Below are 26,432 nucleotides of genomic sequence, written 5' to 3' on the forward strand. Positions count from 1 at the left end.
TTATCATGTTACCAAAATCCAAACAGATTTAGAAGGAGATTCCCTGTTCAATTAAAAAAAAATCTCTTAAAGATGGATTTTTTTTTAAAGGAGTAAACAGGAGAGAGACAACGACTCTTATGGAATAAATTGTGAAAATAGTTCTGGGTCCCTAAAACCCTCCCATGATTTCAGCTGGAAATTTATCCCAGGGATCCAACACTAGGTTTTTTCCAAAAGTATGAACTTTGGTCTCAATGTCTGAGCTCCAGTAGGTGAAGGACCCCCAAAGTCAATGCCCTTCACCCTTCCTCTCAGCACCTCATCTCCTCTTCGAGGTCTCTAGGGGCTCGTCCAGGCTTGGACTAGGAGGGTTTGTGACTTGCCCATTATCTCCCAGTTGACATTGGCAGAGAAAGCAGTGGAGAGCAAAGAATCAGTGAGATCCCTTTTCTAATTCTCAGAGAATGTAAAACTGAAGGGAACTTTAAAATGGGCCAAGACAGATTTCCACAGTGCCAGTCATCATTTCACTCATCTCTAAAAAGGTGTTCAATCTGATGGCATTAAGATAGCATCAATGGGGCGCCCATGCTCTCTAACTCTTCTCAGTGTGGAGGATGGAGAGACAGAGAGACAGAGAGAGAAACAGGAAGGACTGAAGGCCACATTTTTAATGACACACATTGACTGTGGGATCCTATGGGAGTCACTTCACCTCTTGGTATCCAACTCTAAGTGAAATAAAAATGGCTGCCCTAGGGGTAGCTAATTGGTGCAGTGGATAGAGCACTAACCCTGAATTCAGGAGGACCTGAGTTCAAATCTGACCTCAGACACTTAATACTCCCTAGCTGTGTGACACCCTGGACAAGTCACTTAATCCCAACTGCCTTAGCAAAAAAAAAAAAAAAAAACCTAAGAAAACTCCAAAGGTCTTTGTGGCAGGACAGTGATCAATGTAACTAGAGGAAAAAGGAGAAAGCCTGTGGAGCTGAGCAAATGAAGGCTTCAAAAACAAGTAAAGTCTTGCCTGGGTTCTTTAGCTTCACCTGCCTCATCTATAAAACCAGACTCTAACTAGAATAGAAACCCCCAACGCTCCTGGGACAAAGCACTTTTCCCAAGCCAACAACAATAACAAAAACAAGGAAATTAGAATGGACATTTCCAGAGTCTGAAGGTGCTTTATGAATGTCATCTCATTTGACTCATGGAACAATCCTTGTACAAGGTTCTACAGGCATATATTTACCCATTTTATAGTTAAGGAAACTGAGGCTCTGAGACAATTATGACATCCCTCAGTCACAGAAAGTGCATGTCCGGTGAGATTTGAGCAAGGGAGTTCCTGTAGTCTCCTGTTAATTGTAAGGTTCAGGAAGTGAGGTATATGTCTGTCCCCCCCCTTCTTTTTGGGGAATCATAAGATACCTTGAAAAGGCAGGTGGAGGTAGCAGTCTATATGCACCTCCAAAGGGCTTGGCTTGGTTTTGATGGGGGAGGGAAACTGTTCCCTTTAAGATGATCACTCTGCAACTATGTTCCCTTTTGATCTGTGATCCCTTTTGGCATCTCTTCTCCCCCCCCCATTCCCCCCAGATAAGTTATCTTTCCGGGATGCCAGAGCCTTTGAGAAAATTAGAAATCTTGCTAAAAAAAAAAAAAAAAGCTTCCCTTTGAAGTGTGGTTAATTTCAATCGGAGATCTGGGCTGGTTACTGATAAGCATCTAGACCTAGGAACCTTGACTTCCTTTTCAACCTGAAGCCTTAAGACTCATTTTAAAGGGCAATTTCTAAACTCATTCCTTGCAGAGGGTCTAAAGCACCTTGCTAGGACCCTGCCCACTGAGAAGGCATTCTCTTCTCAATGGCAACCTCCATTTCCCTAACAGGACTTTGTGGAAGGTCCAGAGCAGCTTGCTCTGCTTCTAGGACCCTGCCCGCTGAGAAGGCATTCTCTTCTCAATGGCAACCTCCATTTCCCTAACAGGACTTTGTGGAAGGTCCAGAGCAGCTTGCTCTGCTTCTAGGACCCTGCCCACTGAGAAGGCTTTCTCTTCTCAGTGCCAACCTCCATTTCCTTAATAGGACTTTGCCACTAAAGAAACCAGTCTCTTAGCAGAACTGTCTTCCTCTCCAACAATAAACTTTCATTTTTTTTCATTTTTGCCAATTAATTTGGGTTTCATGAATTCTTTGTTTCTTTGGTTTTGCCATTTCCTTTTCTAACTTATTTTATAAATAAGGAAACTGAGGCAAACAGAGTTCAGTGACTTGACCAGGATCACACAATAAAGAAGATGTCTGAAGCTTTCTTTGATTTTTCGAGGGCTCAAAATCCCAGCTGTCTTCTCATTTGCCAATAGCTGCTCTGTATGATTTTGACTCTCCCATCATCATCATCATCATCATAGCCCTGCTCATGTACCTTCTGGGCAAGTACTCCTTCCCTTCTTGTACACTGTCTTCCTTAGATTGCAAGCTCCTAGAGAGCAGGAACTTTTTTATTTTTATCATTAGCACTTAGTAAAAGACCAATCACACAGTAGGTACCTAATAAATGTTTCTTCATATTACATATGCCATAGTCCTACCCACCTGCCTATTCATCCATTCATTTGCTGTGGCTGGCTTGGGGCTCTCTCAGGGCAACCATGGTTAAGATCCTGTTGTCCTGGGTGGTCGCTCCTGGACAAAGCTAGTCTCTCATATCCCTTCTTGAACTAACATGCTGTAAATGCTGTTGTTCTATATCTGACAGTGTTGCTTAAGGGATAATTCAGTCAAGACCACAAGGATTTGTTAAATGCCTATTGTCTCCCAGGCACCCACTAAAGTGCTTAGAGACAATGAGGCATAAATATGATATCCATAGGATATGTTGGTGATTGAGAAAGCAGGCTGGAAGGAGAAGCAGGACCAGGCAAGGCTTCCTGCACAAAGCAGGGGTCTAGCAGAGACTTCAAGCAAGCAGGAAAGCCAAGAGGCTCAGGAGAGGTGAATATTCCAGCATCAAGGAAAGCAGGTTTACAATGGTATCCAAGAACCTCCAGCCAGGAGCCTATGTCCCTCTCTGAGGCTCAATTTCTAGCAGTGGTAGGCCTTAAGGCTGCCTCATCACAGAGTGGCTGAGAGCATGAGGAATGGCCCAGAAATGAGCTGGGGGGGGTTTCATCAGATGAAACCTCCTGTGATGGGGGGTAAATCAAGTCAGCAGCTAAAGAGCTGAAAAAGTAGTTTATGGATTACCTAAATCTCTGGAGGCAGAAGAAACTTCTGTGGATGCTGATTTCAGAGTAAAAGCTAGATGGGAGCCCCTGAGGCTGCAGCTCTCAGGGTGCTGTAGTATACTCTTAAGGAGGATGCAGCAACTACCCAAAGTTCCACTGGCCTTGGGAGGGCTGCAGGTCCACCAAGCTGGCTGTCAGATACCAATCTGTTGGTCAGGATAACAAAGTCTCTGAGACAATCTGTCATAGAATTCAGTACTCCTCAACTCCATCTCTAAAACCAATCCCTCACTCTACTTCTAAGCCATAAAATTAGCTTCTCAGTGACCTGAAGCACCTGATCTTCCAGCTTTTTCCTAGAAATTTATCATCTTGCTCCTAATTCTTTGCTAAATTCTTTTGGAACTTAACCAACCTCAACCGGAGCGACAATGATAATACACTTTGTCTCTTGACTTGGAGACGGGTCCAAGGCTACAAACGCTTTTAAGGCACCTGTGAAACCAGTCAGAAACCCCAACCTTTTGGGGGTCTCTTTGAACCCCAACAAGGGCATCATGGGAGGAAGCCTGGCCTCTCCCCAAGCACTTTTGGGTGTGTGGGAGCTCTTGTGGTCATAGTAAAATGGAGAGCCAGGTTGAAAACTGGGGAAAGTCCAGCTGAGTGTTAATTGTTGGAGCAGATGGGATGCTGGTCTTCTTTACTCCAGGCATGGTTTTGTGGTGTCCCAAAGGAGTGCACACACACACAAAAACAAGCACACATACACACACACATACATTACACACACACAACAACAACAACAACAACAACAACAACAACAGCATTTATACACAGCATGTTAGCTCATTGTGGAACAGTCAATAATGGCAGGTGTACAATGAGTGGGGTTTTATCTTCATTTGATTTTCTAATAGAGAGGCTCATCCCACCCTTGTCCCCAGCTTCGGCCTTGGCCTGCTCTCAAACAAAAGTGCCCAGAGGGCCAGGCCAGCTAATGTGACACCTACCGGACTGAGCTCAGTGACGTCCCACTCCAGATACTCGGCCACGTGCATCATCTGGCTGATGATATTTTCCAGCTCCTGGATGGAAGAAAACAAAACAAAAACATGAACAAGACTTCTGAGTGCAACCCTCTAACCCCCAATAATTTCTAATATGATGTGCCTTGATCCTGTTTCACCATGTGGACATGTTATACCAGGAATGTTAAATAGCTTTCAAATAACAGATCCAATAGTCATCTTCCCAATCTCCCAGGAAGGGATTTTCCTTCCCCAGGGCAGAGGGCTATGAATGGGGAGCTGGGCCCTCTCTGGTGTAAATGCCATGCCAAGAGGTAAAAAACCTGTTTTCTGAGTCCTGCTGAGCACCTCTGGGAGATGAGAATTTCTACTTCCCTTCTGGCTTTGACTTGTAGGTGTAGGATTGAGAGGAAGGGAATGTTTCAAGGAAACTGAGCCAGCCTTCACTTTGGCAGGATCCTTCGAAAAAGTGTGCTGTGCACTCCTATCAGTGACTGGAGTGATCCAGCCTTCTTATGACTGACTGGAGATCAAGCTTAAGCCATTACCAGCATTGGACTTTGTACTTCAACTTCAGCCAATTCCCTTGAATGAAAATGCTTTGAAAGCAAAAATCTATCCAGGAGAAATTAAATAGTGCCCAGGGTCACACATGCTGTATATCTCAAAGATGTCATATCTTCTTGACTCCAAGGACTACCTTCTACTTCCTATTGTAGACTGTTCCTAATTAATGATTGCAGAAGTTTTTATAATCCTGAGGTTGAAAAATCAATAGGAAAGTTTATGAAAGAAAAATTCTGAATATAGTTTTTAATAATTGAAATTGATAACTTCTATCTTAACAAATTTCTAGCTTCCTCCCCTCTACTTCTCTTTTTTTTCCTTTTCTGGAAATCCATTCTTTATAAGAAAACATTTTTAAGTAAAAACTAATTTTTTAAATTATTTTTAAATTAAGTAAAATTTGTATGCAAATCACGCAGTAGTAGATTAAATTCCTCCTAATAGTGTTTTATGTCACTGTGGTAGAAAACCACTAAGTGTATTTTTTTTTAATTTTAGAAAGAACTATTGACATCTTTCTGTAATATATAAGAGAGTGGTGATGATGGGATAGGCTCAATCTGAAGACCCAAGAGTGAGCTTATAGTTTTTGTTTTTGTTTTGTTTTAATTTTTTTTATTCTTTTAATATTTATTCAATTATATATTTGTCTGATTTTGGCCTGACTTTGGAAAGACTTTCATCTTTCCCCCAAACTTCATCCACTTATAAAAACTGGAAACTTTGCTTTAACTGAGAGTTTCTGAGTTGCTTTGGTTAAATGACTTGCCCAGAATGACAGTTTGTATGGGTTAGAGAAGTACCTGGATCCAACTCATCCTAATCACGTATGTAATACAAACTTAAAGTCTCTTGAATTCCATACAAATTTTGTTCACTCCATCAATTGAAAATGGTGAAATGAAATAAAGAAAGTCTCTCTTCCTCATCTCACATTTGAAATGGATGGGATTTGATGAATAGGACCAATAAGGAGGGGGCTAAAGAGCTTCAAGAATCAGCTTGGGTTGTGTACCTACTCAGAAAGGATATCTACTCAGAGGGACTCTGACAAAGGAGAAGATGATGCAACACCAGGGGACAGTCTCTCTCTGCCATTTCATGTCTGTGGCTTTGAGAGAGGGCCAGGCTGTTTCAAATGGCTCCCGGATGATGTTTAGACCTGTGGCTGGGTCTCTATTAGAAATGGGAGTACAAGGATATTCAGTGGCTATGGGTATCTTTGACTGATTCTTCTATATTTACACAGGGCAGGGAGTCAAGCCAAGGTTTCTCTTTACTGTGTTTAAAAAAGAAACAATTCTGCATCCTGTAGAATCTGACAGTTGGCCTATTGCCAAATTGTCAGAACAGAGACAATAAAGCCCTAATTCAAAAAGAACCTGCTGGGCTACACTACTGTGCTGAATCATAGAAGATGAAACTTAGCTGAGATAAATGTAAAGTCTGATGCTATGGTTCAAAAAATCAACTTCACAACTTCATGAAAGGGGAGGCAGGGTTAGATGGAGGATTGTTTCAAAAAGACCCGAGACTTTGAGTGGACTGAAAATATTTGTCCAACATGTTACAAGGTTATAGGATATGGACTACATTAAGAGAAGGATAAGTTTTAGTTTCAAGTTCCCATGTTATTCTGACCCAGTTGTCTCCCCAAAGACAAAGAAGCAAAGCTCATCTTTTTGCAAGATGGAATCACCTTGGGGCTCCACCTCAGTATCGGCCACTGTCTCTCCGTTCATGAAGGGTGGGGTCTTCATCAAAGGAGGATGCTCAGGGCAGGTTGTCTCCATTTCCAAGGGAGCTGCACTACTTTGAAGGTTTTTTTTTTTTTTTTGGCTTTCCCACCTTTTCAGCTCCCTTTTGTGCTTTATTTTATCTCATTAGTCCATAAGTCCCTCTTTTTTTATGTATCTATATCTCCAGAATCAAGTCTAATACTTGGACCAGAGAAGGTACTTAATAAATATTGATTGACTACTGACCAGTCAGCCAACATCAACAGATTTAGGTTCCATCCTGAGTGTCACATTTCAGGAAAAATATTGATAAACTGGAACACATCTAGAACAGGTCCAGATGGTGTAAGGCTTTGCATATATGTCATATGATGAACAGAAGAAATAACCAGTTAGTCTTGAGAAGAGAAGATTAGACACCATCTTTGGGTATCTGCAAAGCACAGAAGAGACTTCTGCTTGACTCTGGAAGGTAGATCAAGGATCACTGAATGGAAGCTTCAAGTAGACATATAAAGCTTTGATGTGAGGATAGGGACACAAAAACACTTGTGAATGACTAAATATACTCCCAAGTGAAAGAATTCACCATTATTGGAATTCTCCAAGCCAAAGTGGAATGTCCAGTTACCATTTTCTATATAGAGACCATGATCTTTCAGGTAGCTAGTCTAGGTGGCTAGTAAGATCCATCTAAAATCCTTTAGATTCTGTGATAGACAGGGAGCAAGTGGGAAACTTAAAAGCAAAAACCATTCTCTACAATTCAGCACTTTGAATTAAAGAAAGCCTTTTCTAATGCTATCTATCCATATACTTTTTCAAACTCTGTCTTGGAATTTGACTGTAACTATTGCTAACAGTTTATTTGTTTTTAAAAAGTAGCCCAAAATCTTAGACTTGTTTCCTTGTTGTGGTTTCTCTGTGAACCAAAATGCTAATAAATGTGTCTGGAGAAAAAAGATGGGAGATGGACCTGGGATTGCATTGGTATAGGGAACTCTCAGATGAGAAAACTCTCTCCACAGAACTGACGAGCATGTCCTCTGAACCTTATGGTCTTAGCGAACTTCTTAGGACACTGGAGTCACAAAGACTCAAGCAAAACACAACAGAAAGCAAATTGTATTAAAGACACAATCTGCAAAGATTCTGATCATTGCAACAAGTATAGCTTGAGCAGCTCCTAAGTGCAGGGCACTATCATAATCACAGAAGAGATCCAAGATTTCAATATTGCCATAAGATATGGTTCCTTTCCTCAAGGAGACTGTCATGGAGCAGGGCAAAATCTTAGACCCAGTACCACAGGATTTGTGTTCTGGACATATGCACAAAAACACTATGCAAGAGCCTGTGAGGATTCACAAACTTCAAAGCTCAACAAGGAATTCATTCATGACCCAGAGGGGCAGGGGCAGTGGAGGGATCTTTGAGGGAAATGTTCAAGAAAACAAATGCTTGTTGGCAGAAACTCAGGAGCCCTTATTCCTCACTTGACTTTATTTCTCACCTGAGCAATGGAATAGAAATGGATGTGTCCTGGGAAGGTCATACCCTTTCTCTATGCCTCAGTCTCCTTATTTGTAAAAGAAAGAAGATGGATCACATGATTGTCCAGGTCTCCAGAGTTGTAAAATCAATACTCCAAAGTCCAACTGGAAAAACCCAAACCCTACGACACCTCAAGAGTGATGACCACTGGAAAATTTTCTGCTACTCAAACATCAAAAAAATTCCACAATTACAATCAATTCATAATTATAGTCATTTCTCTGAGCCAAAGGTCTCCTCTCTCCCTTTTTAATGGCTTTGATCTCTCTCCAGAATCACTAATGTGCCCTTATCCTTCTTCTTCCTTACACAAAAATGTCTCCAGCTTCATTTCATTGCTTGTAAAAGTCTATCTGCGCTCATCAAGGGGTTTGACAGGGAGCGATGGGGCCAACTTGCAAGTGAGGTAGGCTTTACTGACTGATGCTCCATTGATCAAAATGTCGATTTTTTAAAAAGCAGACTTCTACATTTCCAACTTGTCATAATCCTACACTTAATATTTTATTAACATTTTAGACTTTCATGGAATTAGGTGGGATATAATATCAAGGAATTAGGAAAGATAAAATTAGATCAAAGTTGCAATGAACAGTCAAGTGGTATCTCAGAGGACAAAGAAACAAAGGTTTCTTTGTCCTCTAAATTGAGGTTGAGGTTGCTCAAATGCTGGGGACGATTTTAGGATAATCCTAATAAACAATCGTTTTAAACATATTTGGAACTGACATCACCTGAAAAAAGTTCATCTCTCTCCCTGTCCCTGTCCCTGATTCCCCTTCCCCCCTCCTTCTCTCTCTCCGCTCTAAGTCTCCTTCTCCCTCTTTCTTTAACTCTCTCTCTCCATCTCCTCCCTCTGTCTTTCTCTTTCTGTCTCTCTTTGTTTTTATCTCTGGCTCTATCTCTCTGTCTCTTTCTTTCTGTCTCTCTGTCTCTGTGTGTGTCCTTGTCTCTTTTTCTTTGTCTCTCTATGTGTATCTCTTTCTGTGTTCCAATCTCTGTTTCTTTCTGTCTTTGTCTCTCTGTTTCTCTCCGTGTATTTATCTGTCTATCTATCTCATACTTATATCTTATTTGTCCCTTAAATAACTGGAGCTTACAAAACATAGAGCCTACTTCCATGGTTTAGGGTCTGATCTAAACAAAAAAATACATCCATATGTATTGCTCCCCAACACATAATTTGAAGCCCAGAAAAGACTTGGAATCAAGAAGACGACTTTGAATTCTGCCTTAGGTACTTACAGCAGAATGACTTTGGGGAAATCATTTACCCATCTTAGTTTTCCTCCTCTGCTGAAGAAAGAACTGGAAACGTGTGGACTCTATGTCCTCTCCCAACTTTAAATCTAGGTTCCTAGGATGCTTGGGGCAGCTTTCATTTTCTGCACTAGTTATTTCTTAAAACTGAGGAGTCTGTTCTTTTTGTCTTCTTCCCAAAGAACATCATCTTCTTTGTGTTGTATAATTGACAGACTCCCCTCTTACTCAGCCCCCTCCCTCCTTTGTGCTCAGATTGGGAAAATGCTATATTCCTCATCACTGTGGTCTCATGAAAATAAGCCAGTTCCAATAGTTGCCTTCTTGGACCTTTGACCCAAGAAACACAAGGTTACATGGAAATGAAAGAAGCTAGTTTTCATTGGTTAAACCCCTAAGTGATACATTACCATCTCTTCAGAAAGAAGCTTTTTGAAATTAGCAAGGAAAAATTCAAAGGGATAAAAAATGTAATCACCGAACTGTCCAGGAAGCCATTGCCATCCGTGTCGTAGAGGCGGAACATGACTGAAAGAAAAGAGGGGAGAGATTAGGTAGGAAGGGGAGCATCTAAGAGACCAACTCAAGAGCTGCTCATCCTTCCCAGTGTAAGACCCTTTGTGGCTCTCACTGGCCAAGGAAGAAGCAACAGCAATTGTAATCAATCAGAGAAGAGTAAAGAAACTGTGACCAGCACATAGTTTATGAATGCTCACAGGTTGCTCATCAATGGAGAAGCTCTTTAAGGAAGTGAGGGGTAGGGACCAGACTTAGAATTCATAGTTGAAAACACCCCCTCCACTGATTCATCTCAGCATCTTTTCTGCAACTCCCAGTCATAGGATGCGAAGACAGAGAAATTCTCGCCCAGGGTCACACAGCTGGGATGCAGAGGAAGTGATTTTCCTTCCAGAAAAGGTCTCTATTCAAGGTACTATCCAGCATCCCCTGATGGTTTGGGATAGAGATTTGGGAACTGGGAGTCAGAAACACTGACCAGAGACACTCATTAGCTCTGACTCTAAACAAGCCCTTGCCCTCTGCCAGCATCTGTTACCTTACCTATAAGAGAGATTGCTGGAAACATAGAAAGCATTATAAAAGAAAAGGCAGAGAAGGCAAAGGAACATAAAAGAAGGAAACCTCCCCCCCCCTTTTCTTATTTTTCAATCACTGGATAAGATTTAGTTGCCTGAATTGAATAGCTAATAAATCCCTTGCTTAATATTGTCAAGGAAGCTTTGAGAACAGTGTCTGGGCCCAAGTACCTTAGTGTATGGACTGTGTTAGAGTTTCACTTTTACTGCTAAGTTAGCCACATCTTCCCTAATTGACAGACTCCCAAATCATTGAAGTGCTACAGTGAAACATCCCTAAAGATAATTATTTTGTTACTTTCAAGTCTGTGACTTTGTATAAAATATTATTCAAAATTGCCTCAATTAAATCAGTAAGTACAACCAACTATTTCCCATCACAGAAATTTCATGGCTGCTGTTAAAATATAAATCATAAATCCATTAAACATCCCTCCCCCCAAACCCACTATTAAACTCAGAAGTTGTTCAGCAAACATTTTCTACACAGAGCTGCGATGATTCACTGGTAACCAAACTAGACTGAAGACAATCAAACGAAGGACCTTATTCCTGTCTAATAAAAATGGTCCCATCTGGAATGGGCAGGTAGAGAGTAACTGGAGAGTTAAATCTTGGACTAGCAGTGTTTTATAATCTATGGCTGTGGGAATATTTGTTTTAGCATAATAAATGGGAGAACTGGTAAACCAACAGGTCTATTGACAGGAGGGCTCATGAATCAAGACAAGCAGACAGACATTTATCCAAAATAATCTTGGTCCACTTATAAAAAGATGGATGTAATTATCAATATTCATTCACTATAGAAATAACTGGGCCTTCCTAGTACATTTATTTATAGGAACAGGAAAAATATTATTCATTTTTATTATGTCTCTTGTCATTTCCACATATGACATTTTTCACATTGTTCTTGGTAGTGAAACTAAGTCACTGGCAGCTCCAGCTAGTGACCAGTCAGGGAGATTTCAATCTGAATTTGCCTCTGACTCACAGTCTCCAATTTACAGTCTGTGTGACCCTCAACAAATCACTTAACTTCTCAGTGGCCCAAGTAATCCTTACTCTAAATGCAAGGTCCTCAAACTACGGCCCGAGCTCCAGATGCGGCAGCTGAGGACGGTTATCCCCCTCACCCAGGGCTATGAAGGTTCTTTATTTAAAGGCCCACAAAACAAAGTTTTTTGTTTTTACTATAGTCTGGCCCTCCAACAGTCTGAAGGACAGTGAACTGGTCCCCTATTTAAAAAGTTTGAGGACCCCTGCAGCCTAAAGACTAGAAATGATGAAGAATTTAGCAAATGAAACTATAGCTCTGCATCAGCAAAGTGACGACATTTTCCCAAATAGTTGATCATACTTCCTGATTTAATGGAAGCAATTTTGAGTAGTATTTTATACAAACTAACATCCTTAAAAGTAACAAAATGCCTTTCCTTGGGGAGGTTTCACTGTAGCACTTGAATGATTTGTTTGCCTGTCAGTTAGGAAAGGTGTGGCTAACATAGCTGGAAAAAGTAAAATTGATCAAACACAATTCATACACCAGGATTCTTGGGTCCAGAAGTTGATGTCAAAGTTTCCTTGACAATTTGTTAAGCAAGGGATTTGTTATCCATTAAAACCTGCGAATTAACCTTATTCAGTGATTGGAAAATGGGAAAAGGTGGGTGGGAAGCTCACTAGAGAATGCTGATGAATGCTTGCTACAAAGGAAACAGATATAGAAATAGATATAGATATATGTATGCATACATATATCTATATCTATATACACATATACATAAATATATTTACACACACACATATATATGTGTGTGTGTGTGTGTGTGTGTATATATATATATATTATATATATATATATATATATATATAATTTTGGGAATTTTAAGATTCATTCTTTTGTTTTTTCTTTCATTTGAACTGGGTTTTGTCTAAATTAAAAAGATATTTACCATGTATGATGATTTTTCCAGTAGAGAATAACTATCAGACTCATCATATTGCTTATTTCAGGAGTTATTCAAGTGATAGTCTCAGTAAGTTCCCAGAGGATAAGATTCTATCGCAATATTTTTTGGAATGTTCATAGAGAAAAACTGTTTATGAACACAGGCATAAAATGCAGTTCATCTGATTTCTTTAATATTCAATACATCATCTAGTGGATATACCTTCTTCAATATTTCCTCCATCTCCCTTGTTGCTGCTATTCAATAATTTCAGTCATTTCTCACTCATTGTAATTTCATTTGGGATTTTGTGGGCAAAAATACCAGAATGTTTTTTTTTTTTAATTTTCATTTCCTTCTCCAGCTCATCTTATAGATGAGGAAACTGAGGCAAACCAATTTAAGTGAGTTGCCCAGGATTATGCAGCTAATAAGTATCTGAAGCCAAGGTTTTCCTGACTCCAGACCTGCTGCTCTGCTCACTCCATCTCTCCCCTCCCAGCTCTGTTTATTAGCATATATATATATAAAGACAGAGCACATCCCCACATAAAAGATCATTCCCAAAATAATTCTGATGGCATGCACAAACATGGAATTACATATGAGTATGTATGTTTATACATATGTGTATATGTACTCGTACAATTATGTATGAGTATGTATATATATATGTATATAAATATATATGTATATATGATGAATGTATTATTTGTATGTACATGTATACATATAGATAGATAAATAGATAGATAGTTAAGGCATGTATATATAAAGGTGATGCAAATATTCACATATACACCAATATTTAATCTGTCAGATAGATCTACATCAAAAACACAAAGAGGAAAGATACATCCCTCGGGAGTCAAAAACCCTAGTCTTCCAATATCTTCTGTGAGGTCTTGTCAATTAATCTTAAACAAATCACTTACTCCCTTTGAGGTCAGCTTTGCCATCTATAAAATAGGGCAAGGGGGAGGCAAATACCCTATGTAACTCCCAGGACTACTGTGAACAAAGCATTTTATAGAGTTTCAAAAAACCCATGATGGTATGAGCTGCCCCCATCTTCTATAATATTCTCTTTTATACCTGGATATAGGTAAAAAGAGTCTTGGTTCTAGTAGCTCTCCCATCTTCATGCTTTTGTATTTATTTGGGGACTTTTGCACAAGTGAATGAAATAGCTGTTTCTTGTACGTGCAGACAAATACTTTAAGTAGTGAGGAGGGCTCACTGAAAGTAGCTTTGATACAGTTCTAGGTGCAAATAGTGATGCCATAGGAGTGGAAGCTAGCTTATCTTGCTCTCTCAAAGTCTGATTTTTCTTGGATCTTGATTCTGTCACACAACACATTGATCTCTCCTCTCTGTTATTTTCTGAAAGCATATCATCTATTCCTTCATCCAAGTCTTTAGCAAAGATGTTGAGATGAGAGCCATTCAATGGAGTACTGTGATCCACAAAGTGTCCAAATCATCAAGAACTTTTCTGCAGATCTGATGGTCTTTAGGGAATTCCAGTGTCTCTCATGGGAAAGTTTTTATCAGGTGGATTTTATTGGTACTAATATATGGAAGGTGAGAACATGTTCCTCACCCCGTCATCTCTGCTCTTCCTTTCATGTAGGATGGCATGTGGCGAGGAAGTACTCTTGTAGCCATTAGGAGATGTGAATGAAACATCCAGGCAATCTTGGACTAGTGCCATAATTTCACTCAACTGCAAAAAGTTATGATAAGAGGAGACAATCTTGTTCTGATTTGCCCAGATACCAACCTTCGGGCAGTGGGCAGACATAGATGCTGTGTATTGGCTTCTTTCTTCCTTTCTTTGGGGCTAATTGGTTTAGATTTATCCCTCAATCATTTAATGAGGGGGAGAATAGTATTTCAACCTTTTTACCTCCTGGCACTCCATTATGACAACTGATCACAAAGACATATGATCACAATTGTTCAGCAACTCAAGCCCCAGATGATCTTCCACAATTTTTTTTTCTGAACATAACTGACTCAACAGTAATCTGAGATGAATGTGCTCAGCTTTGGCAGGAACCTGATGATTTTAAACATTAGAAGATCTTTAGAATAGGTGCTGGTTTCCCAGTAGCAGATGACTTCTGACTTCTTGAGGAAGAAAATAACCAATGTCATTGTAATGAGCTATGCCTGCTGTCTGGCCTGAAGCCATGGACCTTAAATGAGCTATACACTGTTTATACATAAATGAGTATACATAAGATGTAAAGATAAAATCTCTAGGAATCAATGAACAAATTGTTCCATACTCCCCAATTCATATATTGTTAATGTTTCAAGTTTTGATCCCATCTCAAGGACAATATGAAGGATCGAGTTACTATTTCATCATTTAAGGATTTGTCATTGTGTGATTATGAGTCTTTTGTTATATAAATATTTATTGGGGTTTGAAAAGGAGAAAAAGTAAGAAGTCATGAAGGAGGGAGATGCTAATGATGGAGCGAAGGAGAAGAAAAACAAGGAAGAGGATGAAGAAAAAGAGGAAAGAATGAAGAGGAGGAAAAAGAGGAGGGAGAGGAGAATCTATTTTGATTAACTCTAAACTTGAACCAAATGCTATATAAAGCCAGAGGAGACAAAGCAGAACACTCCATAACTGGAGAAACTGGTCTACAAGAGTTGAACTTCAGAAAGACTTGAAATTAGATACAACCACAAAATCTTTCATTTCATGTATCCATTGACATTTGTGTGTCTGCTTTGTCATATGTGAAAATTTGAAATAAGAATGTTCTTGGGGGTTGTTAAGAGAGGAAGTGTTGTCTAATAGACAGCTAATACAGTGTTCAACTTGGAACCAGGAAGATCTGGGTGCAGATTTTATTTGAATTCCTATTTGTGTGATCCAAGACAACTCATTAAATCTCTCTTACCTTCTTTTATCTCATCTGTTAAAAAAAAATTGATAACTTTAGTCCCTACACCCCAGGTTGTAAGAAACCAGTGATCAAGGCTCCAAGTATAATCCTTCAGAAAGAATAAATGCTCAAAAAATACTTGTTAAGTGAACAAATGAATTAATGAATAAAATTAATCTGTAGGCAGGAAATATACATCCACGAAATGATTTTTTAAAAGCTTTTCCTTAGTAATTGGTCTGTCACCATTATGTGAGGGCATTCATTATTACATTAAGTGATGAGATTAAAGTAGTCATTTAAAATCTAATGAAAATCTCCATGGGAGGTAAAGGAAGTAGTTGTTTAAAAAAAAGATTTTAAATACAGTGATGATTTAAGGAGGGAATGAAAAAAAGGAAGGGATAGAAAAGATAAAAACACATGGCAAATAGCCAGGACTCTGAAACTTTTGAATCACAGAATCCCTTTATACTCTTAAATATTACTGAGGAGTCCAAATTGCTTTCTAGAGTGTATCTTTTACATATTGATTTTTTTTTACCACATTAGATTTTTTAAAATTTTAAGTGTTAGTACAAAAACAGTTTAACTCCATGAACTCCCTGAAAGGAGGGATCTGTTATCTTAAGGACTTTCCAGGTCACACTTTGAAAATCAGAGAGAAAAGTACCAGAAGGATGATGCTGAACCATGAAATAGTAAGAGAATAGGTTGAAAGTATTATTGAAATGGAGAGAGTAGGTTTGAGGAGACTAAAGAAGCTAGTGAAGGCAGAATGGTCCTCAGTCCCTGGGGATTCAGAAGCACAAGATAATTGGAAACAATATATTGAAAAATGAAGCCTCATTTGGCCAGATGGCCAAGAATAAACCTGAAAGTAAGGATAAAAGTGAGATGACAAGATTTAAAAGGAGAAAGGACCTGAGTGGCCGCCAGCCCCACACGAAGGCAACAGAAGCCCAGAGTCAGTCAACCATCTCTCTGAGTTTACCCTGTTAATGAAATGCCAAGGTCTGAATCAGCTTGGCCTTTAGAGTCAACCCAGGGTACTGTGCCACATGGTTTCTTCAAGTGCAAATTATAATGTTTGTTTGTTTTTTTCACTTCTTCATGTGAAACATTTTCCCAATTCTACCTCGCCCTACTTTCCACACACAGTATATTCCTTTTTCTCATCCCTCAGTATCCCTTAGAGAGATGGCAGAAAGTTTGTAAAACTGGAAAGGACGATGAGTCTCTGTTGACATGTATTACACAGAAGGATTGACTGTGTATTCAGCACAAAGCATGTACTTAGATACCACATACACACACACACACACACACACACACACACACCAAGTACTTCAAGGAAAGAAGAAGATAAAGTCATCCAGCTATAAGGCTCACTCTTGGCTACAAGAGTGAATGAAAATTCCCCCAATACATAGTATAGCTACTGAGTTGTAGTCGCTAAGATCTCAGGACAAGCCAAAATACTCCTCCTGGGGAAAATCTTCCTAGAGGATTGAGAAGAATGGGGACAACAGAACCCCACCCCCTTCCCAAAATGGGAAAGGGAAATTATATGTCTATAGGGATCATCCACCAGCAGGCAAATCTACCTTTCCCAAATGGCAAACCTATTATGGATCTGCCAGATGTTAGAGATATAGAAGCAAAAAGAGAGCGGTCGCTTCACTCAAGAAACTCCCATTCTATCCCAGCTTGGACTAGACACATCCTAAGAGTGGCTGCAGAGAGAAGTGGCATCTGTCAGGGAACTCTGGGATAAACTCTGGTGGCAGAACATCGTGGGCATCTGGAGATAAGCTCAGTACCAACTTTAGCAGATGTTGGGGAGTTGCTTCATGTGGCAGGAAAGAGCATCATCCTAGTGAGTGTCAGCGATACACTGAGGCACTCAGCTAGTTCTGAGCCACAAGCTAAGTAACACACCAGCCATGATGAACCAAGTACATATTGTGTTGCACTAAGTCTCATTCTCCAGCAGAGGGAAACCCTTCTCTACAGTTGACCTCAAGATTCTTCAGCCCTCCAGGCTTTTAGATTCTCTGTAAATGCTGAATAATCTGATCCAGCCCATGGGGGACAGCTTCCACTGTGAGCAGCCATCCACAGAATTGACACCCGGATGTCTGGTTCTTAGGGCAGCAAATAAAGCCATCACCATTCCTCGCTGGCCCACTGAGATGCCACTTGCCTGGCACTCACAAGGTGTTGGCGTGTGAACCTGTTAAGCAACTCACACTCCCAGCGAAGGGGGAGAAGAGATGATGATACATGATGGACAATATTCCTTATGGTAGAAACTGACTGACTGGGATATTAGAAACTGGTGGGTTCCCAATGGCCACCCTGGAGGATCTCCCTCCAGCCCAAACCTAGTTGCCTCCAAAGGAAGGCTGACTTTGTATGACAGATTAGAGGACAGATTAGACTTCCAGTGACCAGGAAGTTGGACTGTGTGTCCACACAGGTCTTATCCCCACTCATCATGGATGTCTGGTCAATGGAATCCAAACCAGAACTGACCCTCTAGAAGATTCAAATCAGTCCCACTGCCATTAGAAGGGGACTTTACCCCCACACTGGGGGTAATCATCAGCAAGTTTGGGGTTTTCAAATTTGACACAATGATAAATGTGCATTCATCTCCCTCTTGCCATCAGGTCCCCAGTCCCAGAGCCATAACTAAGAGGGAAAAAAAAAAAGCAGCAAGAAAGCTGCCTGGGGTCTAAGGCACTCTGGGTTTCCAGGACAACTGAAAGATGGGGCTGAAAAAGTGAGTCCTCAGACCATCAAAAGATAAATTACTGAAGACTCAGAGACCCCTGGATATTAAGCCGGTGGTTTGGAGCCAGGGTCCTTGTGACTCTGGCCACTGATTCTGGGCACCACAAGGTCAGTGCTAAGGACTAAGCTAATGGGAAGATCTGAGAAGTTGATCAAATGCTGGCACAAGAGGGCTACCCTCTCAGTATCTATTGATTTGAGCTATTCTTGATAACAAGGCACTGCTCTGGGGATGGATAAGTTGATTTGATTTGACTTGATTTGTACTATCTGAAGGAGGAAGAATGTTCCAGCTCTCTCTAAATCCATTCACCCTGTGATAAAGCCCTGATGGACCCACCCTCATTATGCTACCCTACCCAACTCTTTGTATGAAATGGGCAACTTACACTCTAGTTTGTCTTCAGGTCTTCCTCGTTCAAGCAGAGACAAGTAGCAGACAATATCTTTCAGCTGGATGACTTGTGGTAAATGCAAACTGGCTGGAGAAGTGTGGGGAGGAGTCACAGCACCTTTATTCATCCGCAAACCTAGAAAGAAATAAATCCATTTTGATTTTTTTTTTCTGTGCTCAGTGCTTCCAGATGCAGAATTAAGACCGGTATCCAATAGCCTGGTCTGTGCAAAGACCTCATTAATGATTCAACAAGCCTGGAGTAAAGAGAATCAGAGATTAAATGGAGGAGCCCAGATATTTGGAGAACAACCAAAAGAACCCTGGGCCAGGAAAAATCAGAACTAAATATAATCACGCTAAATTATAACCAATAAGGAAATGAGTGAAAAATACAAACTTATCTCAAGTGATTTGGAGAAAGAGCTGGGCACACTTGGCAATTTTAAAAGTTTTTTTTTTCTTCTTTAGATTAGTACTATGAAAATTACTAGCAGACCAAGAAACAAAAATAGTATTCTGCAGGGAAAAAAAAAGCTACGGCTAATGAATGAACACATTCTCCCATAGGTTCTGACAGAAATTATTTAAAAAAAAAAAACAAAAATAAAAACAAAAATGAAAACATTCTGGGACCTGCACACAAAAGTAACATGCTGACCGTTGTTACTTTAGTGATTGCAAGAAGAAAGATCTTGAAAAACCACCAAAACAAATGCAGATTAAGAGAAGAGATCTGCAGAAAGGCACCAGAGAAGGATCTATCTAGAAACATACAGCAGAAAGCTTTAATTCAATATTGCTCCATTAAAGATGACAATATGAAAAAAAAAACTAATTCAGAAAACAAAGTCACATCAGAAATTCTTAATATGCTTAACCACCCAAACAAAAGCCAAAACATAGAGTGAAACTGAGATTCAACCATGGCAAAGAACAAAAGAAACAGTATCAATCAAAATTTCCTTGCAAGGTCTTGGGAAGAAAATAAATAAGAGAACAGAAAGAACTCCTGAAGGAAGGAAGATGTGGAAAATTGTGAATGATCTGTATAAGAAATCCTACATAACAGGATGAAATGAGAAAAAGAAAAGGTTAACAGTGTTAACAAAAGTAACAACAATAGAATGGTTATGTCAAGGGAGGTAATAAACTGAAAAACAATTGAAGCCAGTTGAGATAGACAGTATTGGCCAAGTCACTTTCCAGAGGCACATGGATGACTAGCAAAGAATTTTAAGATTCTTCTCTGAAATAAAGCTGATTTTTGCCTCCCCCTTCTCTCTCTCTCTCTCTTCTCTCTCTCTCTCTCTCTTCTCTCTCTCTCTCTCTCTCTCCCCTCTCTTCCTAAAATGGTAAGCAATTTAATGTAGGCCATACATGTGCTATCATGTAGAATGAATTTCCATATTAATCACAATTATGAAAGAAATAGATCAAAAGAAAAAAAAATAAAGTTAAAAAAGCATGCTTTGATCTACATTCAGAATCCATCCATTCTTTAACTGGATGTGATAGCATTTTCCCTCATGAGTCTTATCTTGGATCATTGTGTTGTTGAGAAGAGCCCAGTCATTCAGAATTGATCACACTATGTTGCTGATACTATATATAGTGTTTTCTATGTTCTGTTCATTTCACTTTATATCATTCATATAGGTCTTTTCAGATTTTTGTTGTTGTTTATTTCTGTTTTGTTTTATTTATTTGTCCCCCCGCCCCCCAAAAAAATCTGCCTGTTCATCATTTCTTATTGCCCAATAGTATTCAATAACATTCATATGCTATAGCTCGTTCACCCATTCTCCAAATGATGAGCATTCCTTTACTTTCCAGTATTTGGCCACCCCAAAAAGGGCTGCACTTAATATTTTTGTACACAAATGCTATTTTCTTTTTTTATGATCTCTTTGGGATACAGGTCCAATAGTCATATTTTGTATGCACAGTCTAATTGTCTTTTGGTCATAGTTCCAATGATTGGATCAGTTTACAACTCCACCAACCGTGCATTGGTGTTCCACTTTCCCCATATCCCCTGTAACATTTATTATTACTCCCCCCCACTTTTTTTGGGTCATATTAGTCAATGTGGAAGTTATTAGTACTACCTTAGAGCTGCTTTAATTTGCATTTCTTGAATCAAAAGTTATTTAGAGCACTTCAAATGCCTATAGGTAGCTTTGGTTTCTTCATCTGAAAAATGCCAGTTCATATTTTTTGACCACTTATCAACTGGGGAATGGCTTATATTCTTATAAATTGAGTAATCTACATATTTGAGAAATGAAGCCTTTATTAGAGACATATGTAAAGATTTTCCCCAGCTTTCTATATTTTTTCTAATCTTGGCTATATTGTTTTTTTTTTTAATTTCTGTGAAAGCTTATAAATTTAATATCATAATTATATATTTTGCATTTCATTATGCTCCCTATCTCTTGTTATACTACTAAGTGCTTATATGCTTGGTACTAATATTACTTCATTATCCATTGTCTATATTCAACTAATTGTGTATGTTATTTCCTCTTTGAGCCAATTATAAGGTTAAATGCTAATACCCAACCTCTCTTATTCTCCTCCTTTTAATAGGTTTTTTTTTTCCCATTTCATGTGAAATAATTTAATCAGTTCTTCCTCTCCCTTCTTTCTGCATATACTGTTCTCTCCCTTATTTATTTTTTATTGCCATTCCCTCAAATTCATCTTAAACTCAAACTCTCTGTTTATATTCTGTACTAGTTGTACTATTAGTGAAATGATTTTTAAGGATTACAAGTATCATCTTCCCATGCAGGGATGTAAGCAGTTCAATTCCATTGAATGCCTTAATGTTTTCATTTTCACTTTCCTCTTTTTAAGCTTCTCTTAGATTTTGATATTGGAGATCGGCTATTTTTGTTCAATTCTGGTCTTCTTATGGAAGTTAAAATCCTTCTATTTCATTAAATGACTATTTCCTCCCTTTGAAGAGTTACGTGTAACTTCACCAGAGATTCTTGGTTGTACTCCTATCTTATTTGCCTTGCAGAATATTATGTTTCATGACCTCTGATACTTTAATGTTTCAGCTGCTAAATTCTGTGTAATCTTGATTGTGACTCCCTTATGTCTGAATTTTTTCTTTCTGCCCACATAATGTAATTTTTTTGACCTGATTATTTTATAATTTGGCTATAAGTTTCCATGTAGTTTTTATTTTGGGTTCACTTCCCTGAGGTGATAAGTGGGTTATTTTAATGCATAAATTGTCCTCCGATTCCAAGAATCAAGACAGTTTTCCTTTATCTTTTCTTGAAAGATACTTTCCACATCCTCCTTTTGATTAGGGCTTTCAATGATTTCATTGTTTCTCATGGATCTTTTTCAGTTCAACTTTTTTTTTTTTTCCAGTGAGGTATTATACATTTCCTTCTTTTTCATTCCTTTGAATGTGCTTTATTGATTCTTGATGTCTCATAGAATCAGTGCCTTTCACTTGCCAATTATAACTTTTAAGGGCCTGTTTTCCTCAACTCTTGTACTTTCTTTTCTATTTGACCAATTGTACCTATTACGGAATAGTTTTATTCAATGGATTTTTATATCTCCTTTCCAATTTCACGAACTCTTCTTTTTGGAAATCTATTTTTTTTCAATAGAACTATAGTCAGAAGACCTGGATTTTTTAAATATATTTTTTGAGCAAGGCAATTGGGATTAAGTGATTTGCCCAGTGAAGTATTAAATGTCGGGGATGGATTTGAATGGAGGTCCTCCTGATTTTAGGGCCAGTGCTCTATCTACTGCCCCATCTAGCTGCCCCTCCAATTCTAGTTTTTAAGCAATTGTTTTCTTTTTCCAAACTGTTGACTTTTCTCATAATTCCCTGGCATCACTCATTTAATTTCCAAATTTTTCTTCTTTAGCTCTTAAATGATTTGTAAGCTCATTTTAGAGCTCTTCTGTGAGTTCTTCATGGACTTACAACCATTTCTCATGATTCTTTGGAGTTTTGTTGCCCAAAAGTATTTTTACATTGTTGTCCTCTTCTGAGTTTGTGTTCTGATCTTTCCTGTCACCATGATAATTTTTTTTTGGTCAAATTGCTTTTTTTGGTCCTTTTTTGCCTTTTTGTTTAAAATTTGAGCCCTTTTCCCTGCATGGAAGAGGCACTGTTTCAAGCTTCTTGTGCCAGGGACTTTAGGTATTTGTTGTTTATCTAGTGCTGTACTGATGTTGCCCTGAAATTTACAAAGAACTCATCTCTGGCACTATACTGAGGAGAAGATGGGGTGGGAGATGAGTGGCACTGCTGGAGGTCATAGGATGCAGCAAATTATCTGATGCTGAGTCTAGTGCTGATGTCTAATGAGTGCTGAGGCTGGTGGGGTATTTCTGTGTGTCTTCCTACATTGAAGCACTTGCCTATCTAGATATTGGAGGCTGTCTGTCTACTACATTGAAGCACATGAAGGTTCTTGGAGCTGGAGTCTGTTCAATCTCTTGCCTGTGCTGAGGTATGTGGTGAGTACTGGGATTGGAGGTTAGCAGATCTACCACACTGGAGCTCAGAATCTCCCACTAGTTTGCTGAGGAGGGACTTGTTTCTTTACTGGGACATTTTCTGTCCTGGATGACATGCCCCCTTTGCTCTAATGAGACAAACCGTTTTTGGCTAAAAATCCTCTCCCCCATTTTTTTTTGCTAGTGCTGCTGTTCTAAGATAACTTACAGGGTGCTATTTTATGGTTGTTTGGAGGTAAATATTGGAAAGTTATGGCAATTTACTGCTAACTCCCAGAAGTCCCTGTGGTGATTTTATCTCTCTTGGCAGAAAGTTTTGCTTATTATCAAAAAATAATCATAGAAGGGGCTTTACAGAAAATAACTAATATATATACATGTACTTTATATAATATGCTCAAGGATTATGTGGATTATGTGTGTATACACATATATAGATATGTGTGTGTGTGTGTACGTATATGTATATAATCTATAAACATTTTAAGGAAAGGAACATATTTCCTCAAAAAATAAAAATTTTGAATGCTGTCAAAAGCAATTTGTTTATTCATTAATTGATGTACAGCTTGCTAAAAACATTGAAACATAATGTCTTTGTTGATTACCACAAAACTCTAACTCAGATCTACATTCATGACTTATGTTTTTCAAATAAAGAAAAAAATAAATCCAAGAAGAGAGAGGATGCTAGAATATCTGCTTGCATTTGGTAATCACTAATTGAGTGCCTACTATGTACCAGGTACCATACTAAGTGGTGGGGATAGAAATAAAAGCAAAAGGCAGTTACTGCTTTCAGAGAGCTCACAATTGAATAGGGAAGATGTCATAAAATAGTTCTGTACAATGAAGATATAGATGGGATGAATGGGAAATCATCCTAGAGAAAAGGCACTGCAGTTAAGAGGCCCCTGAAGAAGGGAGGCTATAGGGAGATTGCAGAGGTATGAAGGTGCAGGTTTTAGAGAACTCTTATTAATCAAGTGGGAGATTTATAAGGATTCCAGAGGCAATACAGAGCCACAGGAACAGACTGAATGGGAAGAGGTAGATAAGGAATGACCTTCAGATTTCTTCTTCAAGAAGATTAACTGGAAAGTAGAATTAAGGATGAAATAGAGTGGGGAGAAGTCTGAAGAGGGAGAATAAGTAGTTGACTACTACAATATAATGTAGGCATGGAATGACAAGAACCTGCATTGTGACAGTGGAATAGACCAAAGACAGAATGGGATATCTATAAATGAGAAATGACAGAAAAGTAGGACCAACATAACCTGACAATTAATGGGATATGGAGGATAAGAGGCCATAAGGAGATGAAGATAAAATTAGGTTGTAAACCCCAAGTGACTGGAAGGACAGTGGTAACTTTTGATATGATACGGAAGTTAGGAAGGAGAATGGTTCTGGGGGGAAGAGTGGGTTCAAGTTTGGACATATAGAATTTAGGATGTCTACACAACATCCAGTTTGTGATATCCAGTAGACAGTTAAAGATGTGAAATTAGAGATTAGAAGAAGGGTGGGGCTTTAAAAATAAATCAGAGAGTCATATGCATATCATTAATATTGAATCTATGAAAGCTGATAAAATCAAGTGAAATAAGAGAGGAAGAGGAAGAAGAGGATTCAGACAAAAAGTAGGTAGAAAAACTAGAATTAGTGGGCATGTCCTGGATGTAGACTCAGTAAACAAAACTGAGAAGTGGCCAGAAAGGTAGAAGGAGAACCAAAAGATAAGCTCGTTGATACTTTGGACTTGAGCTGCAGAGAAGGCATAAGGGTCAGAATGGAAAGAAGGCCATTAGATTTGGCTGTTTAGAGATCACTGGTAATTATGGACAGGATAATTTCAGCTAAAAATAAGGTCAAAAATCGAATGTCAAGGTTAAGAACTGAGAAGAAATAATTTTAAATAATTGATGTCTAGAAGAAGAACATTATAGTGCTTAAAAAATACAAATGGGGAAGAATGAGTAAAAGAATGAGGATAGATGACACTTCCTAGATGATTGACCCTGAGTGAATCACATACTCCATAAAAGTCTCAGGCAACTCTCTAAAATTATAAGAGGTGTCTGGGATGCCAGATGTGCTTGTAAGAGTCCCCACCTAATAAAACTTCAGTTCCTGGAAGAGTTGATAGTAATAATGACATGTTTGTATGTGTGTATGTATACATTTGTATGTTGTGTACAGACAGGCATATGTATATAATTTACAGACATATGAAGAGTTAGTGCTTTAGGGATATGAGATTTCATCAGTGTATGCTGACTACTCCTGATGTAGGTCACAATGCTGCTGGGCCTTGCTCTTTATAAAGAAACCAATCTCTTGACAGACAGACTTTAGACATCAAGACTCATCTAGACTTGGCCTGGTTGGTCCCTAGACAATCAGTGAGCACTCCTAAGGAGTCAGGGTTGGGGGGAAAACCTTTCCAGAAAGCTTGCCATCTTGGTAAGAACCACCTAGCATCCATACCTGCTCTTTGACAACCTAGGTCCTTCTCCATACCTTTTTGAAAAATCTATTTTCTATTAAAGCTTTTGACTTCCAAAATACATGTATAGATCATTTTCAATATTCACCCTTGCAAAACCTTGTGTTCTGAATTCTTGTTCCTTTCTTTCTCCTCGCCCATTCCCCTAGATGGCAAGTACTCCAATATGTGTTAAACATGTGCAATTCTTCTATACATATTCCCAAAATTATCATGCATGTACAAGAAAAATCAGATCAAAAAGGAAAAAAAAGAGAAAATAATTCAAACAAACTACAAGGAAAAGTGAAAATACTATGTTGAGATCTAAACTCAAGTCTCCACAGCTTTCTTTCTAGGTACACTAGAAACACTGTTGAATCAAAAGATATGCACTCTAGAATGGTTGGATCAATTTACAACTCCACCAAAAATGCTTTAGTGTCCCAGTTTTCCCACATCCCCTCTGATATTCATTATTATCTTTTCCCATCATCTTAGCCAATCTCAGAAGGGTGTACTGGTATCTCAGAGTTGTCTTACTTTGCATTTCTCTGATCTATGGTGGGTTAGAGAAAAAAGAAATTTATATGACTAGAAATGGTTTTAATTTCTTCCTCTGAAAATTATCTGCTCATATCTTTTGACCACTTATGAACTGGACAATGGTTTGTTTTCTTATAAACTTGAGACAATTCTCTATAAATTTTAGAAATGAGGCCATTATAAGAACATTTGGATGTATTTTTTCCCTATTTTTATCACTTTCCTTCTAATCTTGTCTGCATTAGTTTTGTTGGTGCAAAAATTTTTTAACTTAATATAATAAAAACTATCCATTTTGCATTCCACAATGTCCAGTTCTTCTTTGGCCACAAATTTCTTTCTTCTCCATAGATCTGAAAGATAGATTATCCTTT

At 38.7% G+C, this 26,432-nt stretch overlaps 1 protein-coding gene across 2 annotated transcripts in view; it reads right to left on the reverse strand.

Annotated features, from left to right (window-relative positions):
* The window catches only part of DGKB (diacylglycerol kinase beta), a 683,215-nt gene that overhangs the window by 443,643 nt on the left and 213,140 nt on the right, over positions 1-26,432 (reverse strand). For both annotated transcript variants that reach the window (XM_052000688.1, XM_052000687.1), the window contains 3 exons: positions 18,508-18,648; positions 9,840-9,889; positions 4,224-4,298 (listed from right to left, as the gene is read on the reverse strand). In XM_052000688.1, the coding sequence (XP_051856648.1) occupies positions 4,224-4,298; positions 9,840-9,889; positions 18,508-18,648 (266 nt within the window). The remainder of the gene's footprint in view (positions 1-4,223; positions 4,299-9,839; positions 9,890-18,507; positions 18,649-26,432) is intronic.

Source organism: Antechinus flavipes, chromosome 5 (assembly GCF_016432865.1).
Source record: "Antechinus flavipes isolate AdamAnt ecotype Samford, QLD, Australia chromosome 5, AdamAnt_v2, whole genome shotgun sequence".
Lineage (NCBI taxonomy): Eukaryota > Metazoa > Chordata > Mammalia > Dasyuromorphia > Dasyuridae > Antechinus > Antechinus flavipes.